At 39.3% G+C, this 14089-nt stretch overlaps 1 protein-coding gene across 5 annotated transcripts in view; it reads left to right on the top strand.

Annotated features, from left to right (window-relative positions):
* Positions 1-686: 686 nt before the first annotated feature.
* cadm1b (cell adhesion molecule 1b) overlaps positions 687-14089 on the top strand; it is a 165155-nt gene continuing 151752 nt past the window's right edge. For 4 of the 5 annotated variants that reach the window (XR_014888190.1, XM_085243726.1, XM_085243723.1 and 1 more), the window contains exon 1: positions 687-815. Coding sequence is in view for 4 of the 5 variants with exons in the window: in XM_085243726.1 (XP_085099852.1) it covers positions 740-815 (76 nt within the window). In the remaining variant the exon portion in view is untranslated. The remainder of the gene's footprint in view (positions 816-14089) is intronic. The other variant, XM_085243724.1, reaches the window with a different exon arrangement.

The following is a 14089-nucleotide window of genomic DNA, read 5'->3' as shown; positions in this document are numbered from 1 at the left end:
GAGTAGGCATTAAGCAAAACCTCTGAGAACAGCGTTTCACCAAACTTTACTAATTATTCCTTTAATTAAACAGGCTGTTGCGGTCCTTTTAACACACGTGTTATTGAACACACACACAAACACAGACGAACTGTTAAAACCTGTGGATACATTATAACCCATGTATACGTGTTGCTCCTTTAGGTTATTGATGCGCATCGTAAATATAAGAATACACAATTCAATTACCAAATATTACTCTCATTGGACTAACTGCTGCGTAACAATAAGAAACTAAACGCTTCTTCTACCTCAGAGTTATTTGCGCGTCAGCTATAAAGCCAAAGCGCAGCGAGCTGGGGACAGGCTGGTTTCACTCACATGAACTAAAAAGCTATAACCATAAAATAAAATTACTATAATATTCCTATAAAGTGTCTGTGGTTCTCGGTGGTGAAATCACCACACCTCCCTGCATGTTTTTTACACTTCCCGTGGAATTACTGTAATATTCTTTCAATATTCCTGCTGGGCTTTCGGGTGATTCCCTGTTTGTTTTACATTTCTGTAAAGTCTCCAGGTATTACTGTAATATTCCTATAGTGTTTTATAGGCCTGCATGTCATTGCAACACAACGCAGTCCAATATCATAGCGGGCTCCCTGCTTGAGCCCTCCCTCCGCCTCTCATGTGTCTACATTTTCATCCCATGGCCGTCTCTAGGTGATTTAGCGCCGCCAGTCTCAAGCAGGTGTCCAACATGGCGATCACGGGAAGCGGATCTCTCGCAATTTCTTTCTTTGTTTTCGTGATTTCAGCAGCGTTTCTTCCGAAAGGTACGTGTTTTCGTAGGTGTATGTATGTTTTTATTTTGGTGGGGCTTCTCGTGTGTGTCCGTACCTAATGCAGAAATAGCCCTTCCACAGCAAAAGCCCGAGGAGTACCGGGAGAAGTTGTGGTGCGTTTGCGCTCTAGATGCGCACAAGCTTCCCCTCCAAATCTCAGCATCACTTTCTATTTCTCCGATAGTGCCGTCGACTCCAAATTACTCACGCCGTTTCTCGAGACTGTTGGGCTGCTTATCGTGTGGGCTTATTTTAGCGCTGATTAAAAGGGGTGCTGTCCTGAGTTTTTCACTGCAGCACAGCTACAGATAGGACTGCTAGAAAAAAGTATTCTCAGCGCTGCACAGTTAGGACAGGCGGAGATAAAGTATCGCCAGAGATAATCGAGTGAAGTGGTCGTACAGTATTTTGACCCAGGGCAAGTACAAGGCAATTGCTCACTGAAACGTGGTCGACTCTTGTGCCTTGAGAGAGAGGATAGAGAGAGCACGGCTGGAGTGCGCTCGTATCGAGTGCGCTCGTATCCTTTGCTTATACCGCATAACCCTCCACAGTCCCAACTCATCTCTGTGTCTACAAATCTCCCAAGTCTGGGCTTCAGGTGCGCTTTGGAGGAAAAACACGCATTGCAGCTCTAGTCTCGCACATTGTCCTCTGGCCGCACAACTGCAGCCGCTGCTGACCGTGTGTGTTCCCGGTCCGCAGTCTTCACTTTTCCCCTCAGTGAGTGACGCTGGGAAATGTAAATCTGTTATGTCTTTGTTACTCTTGTTTTTTCACAGCGTAACTGCACGAACCAGGGCTAACTAAATGTGCGTGGCTATTGCAGTGCTCAGTCCCATCATTTCCCCGTTATTCCACCGCGTTTGCATCAGAGTTGCATGCGTCAGTGTTTTTTTTCCCCTGGAAAACGTATCCGCTGACAATGTGACGCATGTGAAGCGGTTAAAATGTCAGCTTGGAGCCACTTTAAATCCCTCCCAGAGGTAGGATGGACATGTTGTGCTGTGCATGTTGTTAAAATGGCAAGCAACAGTTGCAGTGACAGGTTTACACTTGAAGATTACTTGAGCGACCCCCCCCCCCCCCTTTTTTAGCAGTTTATTTTATTTTATTTATTTTTTTAGAAATTGCAGGCACATTGTACAACAGTGGCATCTGCAGCACACATCAACAGGTCTGCAGAAACTAATCACTGCATGCCTGTGCTTGCCCGAGTGGTAAAGAGTGTTCCCAAAATGAGGTTACTAGTCAAAGGAAGTTTTAGACATTGCGTTTTTTTCCAGTTCACTGCTTGTGAGACTTTCATTTCACAGTTGTTGAATTTATTATAGTCTGTGTTGAATAGCGGTTAAATGACATTTACAGCATTGTCTGGCGTCTCCTTGTCACATTAATTTAATTAACCTCTCAGTTGAATAAAATAATGCATCGTGAATGTGAAACAACCCCAGTGGGGAAACTTTGCTTTTTACAGCTTTCAAATTTTTCTTTGTAAACGATCCAGAATGTGTGGATTTGAACTAGTGAGACGAGAATAGTTTCACTAACTTGATGTTTCCTAGCACAAAATGTGCATAGTGATAGGTGAAAAGGGAAGCACTGATATTGCTAAAGAGCTTCTCAGCATCCTGTTATGAAATGCCCAGACTTTGCATTTCACCAAAGTATCTGTTTAGCAGTATTTCTCTGCCTGCGTCTCCTGGGGCTCGGCCTGTTGTAGCAGATCAGATGGTTGAATTTCAGAAGGTCGCATAATCCCACTTATTGCCAGTTTAAAGTCATTCGTCAGGACTGAGTGATGGTGAAGTGGATCAATACGAGCTGTCATGAAGCCTCAACGCGCTGCTGAAGGAAAGGGTCTGGGAGAAACAAAAGGAAACATACAGTTGTTACGGTACTCTCGGTTGCCAGTTGGCATGTGACCCAGTGAGTGATTGAAGACGTTTGTCTGTGGCTCCTTGTGGTGGGGTTTGGCTTTGAAACAGATCCTACTGAAATCTGCTAACGGTGTGCTGCTTTTCCCTCAATTTCTGTTTGTCTCTTCGGATTCTGGAGGGTGGCAGTGTTTTAGTTCTTCAGTCATCATACGAATGTTGAGCTCCCCACTTTTTTCCGCTAGTGTGTGCCAGTGGTGCAAGCTGGGGCCTCGAAGAAGTACATTCATATTTGACTTTGCATATTTTTGTTGAGCCCTACAGGATCAAATATCAAAAAATGAATAAAAATATCCTCTTTTAACTTGTTTCCTGCACAGTGTAATGTTTCCCTGCATTTTACTAATTTTGAACATTTTACCATTGCAGTTAGACAACAGTAAAATGTTATTCATATATGCATTTACTTTTTTTGAATATATATGTAGTATATAAATCCAGCTCATTATTTCCTTTTAGGGTTTTGTATTTAGCAAATAATTCTGTGAAGTAACTACAAATACCAAATAACTGGCTTAATAAAAAGCTAAAATTTGTACTTAGGTACTACCTGACTGACTGCCAGAGTATCTAGATCAATAGTCCACGAGTCTTCCAAAGCCCAAGGTAACCCGATCAAACTGCATTATTTGGCTGACTAAAAGTCTAAGGCTTGAAGATGTGCAGTTTAGTTTCACAAAAGACGAAGAAAAGCCTCAAATTCCCCAGTGAAGCTTGGCATTAGTTCTCAAAAATCGCCTCAAACAATTACTTTATTACCAAAGTAGATGCAGATTAATTTTGTGCGAATCCACAAATCGATTAATTGAGTAACTGTTTCAGCTCCCAGTTCATTAGTGCCATTTATGTAGCAAACTGAAGTGGCCTTCTTTTGACTATCTCTATAAAATAGCACTTACAGTACAGTACAGTGTTTCGGGATAAATGTAATACGGCACTTAATGGCTCATTGATATGTGCCCGCTTGCAAAGTATTTCATGGCCTGTACGGTGAGATCACCACAGTACATCATTTGTAACAATAATATTCTCTTCTATTTAAAGAAATTGAATTTATTGCTCATTAAATTTACATTAAACTCTGCTTAATAAGCCTCACTCTAATTGCTGGATAATGCATGGCACTACTTTATGCGGTGGCAGCTAATCTTACTGTTGGAAAGCGAGCGGCTGGCAGAAAAATGGCAGGTGATGCATGTAAGAAATGTAGCCACTTGTAGGAGCTGCAACGATGAAAATCATATAGACTGGAGTTTTATTACTTCACTGAGGACATCACACTTCCAGGCTGCATCTTCCTACTGTATATGCTGTGTGAAAATGCAAAGATTGCAGGGGCTCATCTGTAAATCAAATGCAGTTAAAGCCATCTCTATCTAGTCTCTGCAAGGCAGAGTGTGTGAATGTGCACTCGCGATCAAACTTCACACTCTCTTTGAGCTTATAAAATGAATCTACGTGCAGAGGGTCCTTGTAGCTCAAGGCAAATGGGCAGATTTCACTTCAACACTTGTCCTTTCACGTCAGGTGTTGTTGTAAGCCAGCCAATATACACAGAGAAAGAAGGTGGTTATGGAGGTCCGTGTTGGGAAAAATTGAAAATCTCTTTCTATCCTTGACTTTATATTCCTTTCAATTTCTGAAAGACTCCAACGTCTCTTTAAAAGTATCTCCCTGGGTGCTGGGCATGAAGGTTTTTGTCCATACACTTTATAGCAGAACCTTTAAGTAAATGCTCTATCAGGTTGTTTTGTCAAGGTCACAGGAGGTAGTGCTGGAGACCTACATCACACTGAGTTGTGTAGTTATTATTACCAACACCCCCAACCAGCCTGCCACCAAAAAAAATTAAAAAAAATAACTGTGGATCTTCTATGTAAGGAATTTATGTACAACTGAATGACAAACTGAGGCCGATCAAAAATGTGTCTGTCTGTCTGTGTTGAAATGTAGTAAACAGTCAATTAGGAGAAACAGACAGATGACAGGTTCTTTCATGATTGTGGGGACAGAAGCCTCCATTCACAGTGCTGTGGTAATGAGCAGGAGTGCTGATGTCTCTGCTTATGAATATGACATTGTTCTCTCTGTTCCCTGGATCTGGGAGACCTCACTCTATTGGCTGCGATGCTTAGACGCTGACAATCAGGACCACAATGACAAAAAAAAAAGTAAATGCAAAGATTTTGTTTTGAAAGGGGCATAGAGTGCACATTAGTGTGGGTGATGGAGCAATTACAAGCCACCATTAAGGCCGTGGAGCAGTCAAAGCACAGCACTTTGGAAATGAAGAACTCCAGTGGGTAGAAACCCTCCATAACCGTTAAAGTAATAAAAAAGAAACAATAAACAAACAATGAAAAAACCTCCACAAAACACGATTGATTGCTTGCTAAAGTTAGGTTTGGGTTGGTGGTGTCAGTATGACTATTCATTTTGCCAAATACAACTTCACAGATGCCAGTAACGGTGTAATAGATTCACTTTGACACCTTTAAACCTTCTCTGAATTTACCGCAGTGCAATATGATTCAATCTAAAACAGTGGCAATGCTAATATCTACTGCGATCGCTACTTGACATTAACTGGTTGCTGTTGTGCTTTCTAATATATCCTTCTCACCTTGAATGAGATGCTTATTCAATTACAGCGATTCTACCGTGTCATAGCTAAACATCTACTGCACATGGCTTTGGGTAGCCAAGGAGGGGTGGTTTGTTGTTGTACAGTTGCAACTGCACGCCACTCTTTGTTGAATATACATTTGAAGATTTGGCAGTAATTTTATGTAAATTCACATTTTTTTGGCTCTCTCTGATGCAAAAACGTTTAATATCAAATGAATAGGAAGACCACATGAAATAAATTACAAATGCTCAAATTAATAAATACTGAGAAATCTTATTACTGTATATAGCCATGAGAAACAAATTCTACAAAAACTCTGAAACATGATAAAAGATATTGGACTGTGTTGACATTTAGTTTTTTATTTTTCTGCATAAACATGATTTTATTTTATTAAAAAAATTATTGTCGCTCAAATGTTCCTCTCTTATAGCTGCATTGTTGGTTGCTCTTTAGCTGCTAAATGCTCAAATACGTTCATCAGGTAGTCTCTGACTGTGTCTGTCTGTGTTTTGATCTCAAATGTTGATCTTTTGAGAGGTGAGAGCCAACCAAAACAGTCACTTTGTGGGCTGTACAGCTCAAAAATGAGGTGAAACTCGCTCTTAACCTCGGTATGGTTGAGGGTTGTGCAGCATTATAAAAATTACGAGTTTGTAACATGACATGCAATCGACTGGCCATCATGGCATTTCACATTTTGCACCCACCAAGCTAAGCTGGGTCCTCCTGCATTTGTCCTCTTGCTGGATTTTGACAGATTCTGGGGAGACGTTTCACATTATCAGAAATTACACAGATCAGATGGACCCAAAGGGCCATTCTGCAAAATTTGTCCACTCATCCATGTGTCATATTCAATATCTGAGTTGTGATTCTCACAAAATATTAGATGATGTATTTCTTTTCAGTGTTAAACCATCAAAAATTGCACTGCTTGAACCAAACGGGGATCAAAATAGGCAAGGATTTTCCTATTGATGATTATCCAGGTCGTCAATGCTTTTTCTTATGGGCAACCCAAATTATTTAAATAATATTTTAACAAATTGTGTTGTCTTTAGATTAGTCATGGCAAAAAGGACTGAACAAAGAGAGAACCTCGAGGGTGGATGGCACAGATGATAACTCACAACATTAGGACTAAATAACAGTTGATGAATGTGGAGGAGAAAGGACTTTTTCTCTTAGAGTAGACTGCATCCCTAATCAATAAATTCAGTTATCGAGTTCCCTCTAATCCACTGCTGGAATAAGAATGAAAAAGGTTCCAATTTAACTTATAAAAGAGGAGATTTTGTTTGATCTGCTAAGAAAAATGACCCGGATTCAGTTTATCATTACGTTTCCACATTTGGAAATATTGCCCACCCCCCCTCCTTGGACCGGTTTTATCCACTTTGCCCACTGTGGCTTGATGGCAGGTTATTTAGAAGTCTGAAGGCAGGAATTTCTCTTCCCCTGGCAGAGCTTAGTTGCATTTCAGACATCAGGAATGGAGCAGCTCCTTTCTTTCTCCTCTCGTGGCTTGTTTGGGTGGATCTGAGCCTGATAAAATAACCAGTGTGTGCTCAGAGTCCAGTGTAAACAGCAGCATACAAGTGGGAGTGATGCAGCGCTGCTTTACAAAATCAAAAATACAACTATTCCTCAGTGCCGGCAGAATGCAAACATTTCACTAATCAATAAATCCTACTCTTCTAATAGAAAGACAATTGTTGCAGCTATCACACTTTATTCTGAGAATATAGTGAAATTGGAAAAATCAAAGATTGTCAGCTCGTGCATATCCAGTAACATATTAAGACAAGGATGGCTCTTGCCTTGCACCCTCCTGTGGAATCAGTCCCTGCTTTTCTTGTTGGCACGCTCCGAATGAATTTATTCAAGCTTGATGAAATGTTGTTCCCTTACACTGGGACAACATTAGAATACCTTAGTACTTTAAGTTTTGTTTTAACACTGCAACCATTGCACCTTAAAGCTTTCCTAATTTGATTTACTCAGTGATGTCATCTGGAAAGAACAAACATGTATTAAAGAAATCAGACATATTCCCAGAATATGATTTATTCTGAGAACATATAGTCCAAAATTATGCCTCTTTTTAAATTTAATGCTGCTTTCCCAACTGTTTTTGAAAATGGTTTAGCTATTCGATAAAATTTTACAAAGCAGAAGAAAGCAAAAAATCATCTCTTTTGAAAAGCATGAAAAACAGTATTTTTTCAATGATTTATTCATTTAACTGATGAAAAAACATCTAACATATACCCCTGATATACGTTAGATGTTGACGATGTGTAGCTGACTTGATTTTAATGGTCTGTTTGCTGATTGAACATTGTTGCTGTATTGCACTTGGTGACAGTGATAAATATTTGTAATATTTGTTGGCCTTATTTATGTATATGGAGCCTTAGTTTTCCATAAAGGCTAGAAAAACACATCAGCCAACACCTTTAAAGTTCACTGATTAACATATTGCAGGTTGTTTGTGTAATCCAGACCAAAAATCAACCCTGGACTGACGAGAGCAAGGCGACATTTTTAGACTCCAATGAGGTAGTACCACCCACAAAGGCATAGTTTGGTGCTTAAGCCTCTATAAAAATCAAACTGGTGATGTTACTTTAGATTAAAGTATTCAAGAAATTAGCCAATGAAATAGTGAACCATACAGAACATAGTAAGTAGATTTTGATATTTCTCGACAAAGCAAGGCTAGCTGTATCCCCGCTGTTTTTAAGTCGGTATGCAGATCTAGTCTCTATCGCTGCTGGGTATTAGTTTTTAAAAGATTTCCTTTGATTGAAGAGATACATCCTTTGACTGGACACATTAAGCAGCTCTAAACAGAAACATTTGTTCTGGGGTTGTAGGTTGGGTTAACATCGCTTACTTGGTGGAATATCATACATATTATTAGCCAGCCTTGACAGACTGGCTGTTGCCCCCAGAGTCTACTTGGATGGATGCACGGATAGATGGCTGCCCCCTTTAAATAAGTGATCTGAATTTAATATAATTAGGCATGTATATATATATTCAGATACACTTGGTTTAACCTGATGAAAGTAAGTCTGTAGTAGGGATAAAAATGTAAGAGCTAATCATCGTTGCAGAATCCATACAGTGAGTGCTGCTCAAGGTGAAATTCGGATGCTGTTTACTCAGAAGTGAGTTGTTGTCTGACAGGTTGGTGTTGCCAGCCTCTGGGGCATCATGCTCTTGAATTATCAGCGTGACGATAGACCCATCTTAATTACTCTCAGATACAGCACTATAATCTGTCATTGTCAGGCCGATCAAGACTGTGCAAACCAAGCACTAAGACTCATTCACCCAAACCAGAAGCCTATTGATTACTTTTCATACTTGAGTCATTGCACTGCGGCGAGACATGGGAGGCAATAGAGCTAATGGAAAGGGGAAACTCAAAGTCACATTGTTTACAGCTGAGATGACAGGTAAATGTATTTGAAAGGAAATATGGGCTTGATCCAATGGCTTCCAAATAACCGTCTGTTTGTAGCTAACAAGGAAATTTAACCCCGAGCCATTAAGCCATCAGCTGCCCTGAAGCTCAGATGGTGAGCTTAACGCATGGGAGCTTTTCTATTTCAGAATCAAATCCATGTCCAACGATTGAAAATAGAATTTGTGTTGTTTGAAAAGTTCTTCAAGCTGTTTCACACAATTAGTTTTAATTTCTCTTTGTGTGCGAATGATCGCATCAACAGCATCCTCAAAAATAAAGACTTTCTTAGTCTGCATACCAACTGTACTGAATATACTTTATCAGTATCGCTGCGCTGCAAAACCTGATTAAATTCATGTTGCACACTCGCTTTAAACAAAAAAGATTCTGTATGTGGTGCTAAAAAACATCTTATCATATCTAGTTACTTTTTATTCTTGGTAAATATTCCCTAAAATAAAATGATCTTAGCATAGCTTAAAGTTCTCAAAGACCCAGTATGTACTTGTTTCAGTCATACAGTACTTGAGGCACTTGAGTATATATACCATCACCAATCAATAAAATCCAAGAGGCCTAATATGTGGCCTAAGAGAATCCCACATATATACATGCACACTCTGGTTCCCAGATGATAGGACCTGGCAACCTTCTACCTCCCCTGCATATTTGCCAGCATTTGATAGCAGAGTGGGCAGCGGATGAAGAGTTTGTGGGGAACTCAGTTAGGGTATTACTATCCACCCACCAAAGTGCACACTATGTGGCCCAAACACAAGAGCACGACTGCTGCTTGTGAGACAGAGAGCGAGGGAGAAAGAAAGAGACACCGGGGAGTTTATTTTCCACTTGTCTTTGTCTGCAAACAGCAAATTTTTTCACCAAACACGTGGTGGAACAAAATAAAGCTGAGAAGAGATGATTAATTAGCATCTGGAAATACGCTGTTATGTTAGGCTCCCATTTAAAAATGCAACTAACAGAAAGAAATACCTTGTATCTGTTTTCTCTTGTTTTGTGACAGTGCTGGATTATAGCTGCTCTCCACATGCATGTTCATTTGAAAGAGTGCAGAGGTGTTGGTGTCGGCTATATGCAGGAAAACATGAAACTATACCGAGGCCATTGAAATGTAATAATAATGCATTAATGGAAAAATAAGTTAAATATCTCTGTTATTGGCAAACTGTTGGCACTATTCTACTAGATGAGGGACCTATGTTGGATGTCATGCTGCTGTGTTGCTCACTCCATAGTTCCCCTACCTCTGCAGTGGCTGTCAAATAAAGATAAAATATCAAAGCAATTAACTGAAAAATAAAAAGAAATGCCACTTAGTTTTTTTTGTTGTTTTTTGCTAATACTGACCTATGACTCATTTAAGCTTAAGAAAAGCCACCTAACTAAAAGGATGAACCAGTGTTGTGTCTGCACATAACAACTTATCAAAGTCTCATTTTTAAATTGTATCTTTAAGCCCTTCTCCCTAGCAGCCTGTCACAAAAACACTCATTTGTACCCGTTTCTTTAGTCGAATCTATGAAAAATGTCAAGGATAACACAGTTTGACAGGCAGAAAATAGTATTTTTGGAACAACAAGTTGATTCCTTAAGAGCTATTAACTGAAAACTTGCCATATGTCAACATGGTGTGCGGTGTGTTCTTAAAAAAATGGGACAAACTGGACAAGTATAGGACAAGAAAAAGAGGTGTCAGGCCTACAAAAACAATCTACAGGAGATGAGCAGTATCTCAAAGTCATGTCCTTGAGAAATAGGAAAAAGTCCAGCAAAGATGTGTCTCTCCATAAGACAGGTCTTAGTGATGAATACAAATTTGAATGCTTTGGTTAAAAAATGAAGTATACACATGGAGGTCAGGAGAGAGGTACACCAGTCAGGTCATGGTTTGGGGCTTCAGTTCAGTTAGTGATGTTGGGGATCTTATCAAAATATATGGAAGTATTATTATCTTTTTTTAAATATATACACTGCTGATTGTGTTTTAATGGACCAAACAAACTGACCAACGTGTTGAAGCCAAAGCCTCCAAAACATTTTACGAAATTTAATTGCATTAATTTAGATTTCAGTTTCTTTGTATTCTTGTAATGATTATTTAGTTTATGATTTTTTTTCATTCAGTATGTGGCTGTATGCTGTTTTCTGTTTTCCCAGTGGGGTCTACACCGTCTTGAGACTCCCTTAATGAACTGCGGGGCTTTAATGGAGCCAGAATGCATGTTTTTGCTTTATCATTATATGTTGATGTTTGTTTTGTTCTTGTGTTACTGCTTCCAAACCCTCTATAACTTTCCTATTAAAAGTGCAACTTATATTGCACAAAATAGTTTCAGAGCTTAAAAAAACAGGAACATGGATCTAAGCTGCATACCTTCATTAATGCTATTCATTTGTCAAGATAAGCCGATTCCACATGTCAGATTTTCACTCAAGTTAATTCTTTCATCTCTACTTTTTTCTTTGTTCCACCAGTGTACAAATTCTGGCAAAAATGGAAGAGCTGTTATATTTGCATATATAAATATATGCAAAGTGCACAGTCTTAATGCTTTGAATTTGTGATGAAGTTTTTTTGGGGGGGGTGGGAGTCTATTTGTGGGAGGGCACACCCACTGAATGTTTCCCTTTTCCATTACTAACAAGCAGAACTTTCATTTATTCAAATCCACAACAAATAACCCAAATTTCTATCCATGCTTGCCATTTACTGTTCTAAAGTTATAGCTTAACTCTTTACTTATTGAGAACCTATAGGATTAACCCTTGAACGTTATGGTTTCTGTCATATTTCACGTCCGCTTATATACAGCTACCCTTGCAAAATCTGGAAACTATCCTAATGGATGTCAACCCACATTTTTATTGACATATACTGAGGTTTCAAAACTCATCATTGAGGATACGGTGGAGGTCGTTAGGTGTCGTTTTTATGGGAGCAAGACGTCAATCATGTATTCCCTTTATTCTAAAGGTAGCCTTTTTGTTGTAATGTTTGCCTTTATATGTTTTAGTATGCACTACATAGTGTTCATTTTACATACTTTTATATGCCACTCGATAAACAAAAGAAGATGTATGGAGGCAACGGGACAGCTCAAAGGTAGAATAGCAAAGTGGCACATATTCGTACATTTTAGTGGCTGTTCTTGATCAGGAAGGACCTTTGTCTTTGTGGATGGCTTTGTAGCTTACAACCAGAACTCCATACTTTAGCAAGGTGAAGAAACAACAAAGTCTGCTTCTCACTTCAGTAATATTTGATTTCATGTTCTTTTGTGTAATCAGGTCTCATCTAGTTTTGAAACACTGTGAATTTAATTGGTCATTGTGAAATTTATGCCCTCTCTAAACCCGTTTCAATTGGTTTTGCATTCTTCAGAGAGGGAGAAGACATGCCAGTACTCATTAGTGGGGAGCTACTGTTTACAAAAAGGTTCAACACCTCTCTTGCGCTTAATTTGCCTTTATTTTTAAGTGTGTTAATGATCTAGTTTTTGGACAAGGCAGTAACTAGTAAAATATGTGGACACTGTAGCACACTGTGTGAACCTGTGTGTGCAGAAACTGAAGTTTAGTCTGTCTGTCATCTTGTCTATCAGTCATATTAGGATTTTGTTTTTCCTTGTAAGGATCAGTGTTGCTCCCTCTCTTGTGAGAGCTATCAGTCATTTCAATAGTTGCTCGGTAGCTGTGTGCACTTTACGGAAATGCTTTTTCCTTCCTTCCTGTGAACTCTGGGCTCTGTTTTCATCCGGGTGTGTGCCACAAAATTTTGCTGTCTTATTTTCTGATGGTACAGGGGTTCACAGGATCATTATTTGTGAGCCGTAAACAGGGTCATTACCGGAATTGTCACTTTGTGCTGCCACAAACACTTCCATTCCAGTTTGGCAATAGTGACTTAGCTGCTTGTAGACAGAACCAAATCTAACTAAATGTTCCTAAATAATGTGAAAAATTTAAACTACAAAAAATAAACTGCATTTTTGTTGTCCACCATTATTTGGTTTATATTATGTCAAATTGCATATTTAGTTCATGTTGGAAATTTGGGATTTTAACATCGCCTGTGGCACTTTATTTTGCTAGCTGCATTTTTTTCACTTGCGCATCCTTAAATTATAAATTTCCTCTTGGGAGAACCTCCTCTGAACTCTCTGGCATTGCCAAATTATACATCACTATGGGGAGAGGAATGCTTTTAAAGAGATGAGAGGAGCTCATGTGATTGACCCTGATTGTTATCAGCTGCTAACGCGCTCGCTGATAATGCATGATAATAGCTTATGTCTAATTCAGTCCTGTTTTTATGTGCAACAAGAAAAATGGCATTGATCTCAAAATTTCAGAGCTGAAATCACTAAAACTGTTTACAATTTGAGAGAAAATTCTGTGTTTATGTCAGACTCGGCTCATGAAAGAAGCTGTTTAATAAATATGTTTTCATCAGCATTTAGAAACCCATAACCAACGTAGTGTTTACAGGTACACTAGACCAGGAGTGCACAATTAATTTCCCCAAGGGACTACATGATAAACTGGGACTGTTGTGTAGGGCCATACCAATAAGCTTAAAAAAAAGACCAAATTAATAATGATCAGAACTGAAGTTAGGTTACTCGTCCAGTCCCAATTTGTCCTGTGACCCCTTAGGAAAATGAATTATCCATGCCTGCAATAGACCGTCCTCCATTGCTCTGTTGTCCTGAAAATGCAGTAATTTCTTGCAACGGTAGCCTACTGTTAGCAAGCATTACGGCTAAGGTTAGCTAGCTACCTGTAACTTAGCTCTACTTTAAGGTGGTGATGATTGGCACAGTAACTAGAAGTATACTTTTAAACCTGTGAAATTATTTTATTAAAAACAGAATTCAGCTTGTGTATCAAGCTTTACATGCAGTATAAGTCATGTGAAGTTTTGCAGACACATACCTGCCAACCATGTGATGTTAACTTGTCCGTGACTTTCTACAGTTATAGTGACAATGTACAGTCAAGTGATAACGCAGCAGCCCTACACGTCTGGAGGGTTTATTCTGTGTCCATTGAGTGAGCGCTTTCTGGAGGTTGTTGGTAGTTGCTGGGAAATTGATCACTGAAGCCCCAGTCACACAAAACTTTAGACCTGGCAATGACCTCTTGGCAATCACTGGCCATTTGGGAAAAATGTTTTCCAAACCTTCTTGCAATTGAT

The sequence above is a fragment of the Mchenga conophoros genome, linkage group LG14 (genome assembly GCF_057382185.1).
Source record: "Mchenga conophoros isolate Kocher_MC1m ecotype Shallow Benthic linkage group LG14, M_conophoros_male_GT1.1, whole genome shotgun sequence".
NCBI classification, from domain to species: Eukaryota; Metazoa; Chordata; class Actinopteri; order Cichliformes; family Cichlidae; genus Mchenga; species Mchenga conophoros.
The sequence above is the reverse complement of the archived record's forward strand: the minus strand, read 5'-3'. Positions and strand labels throughout refer to the sequence as shown.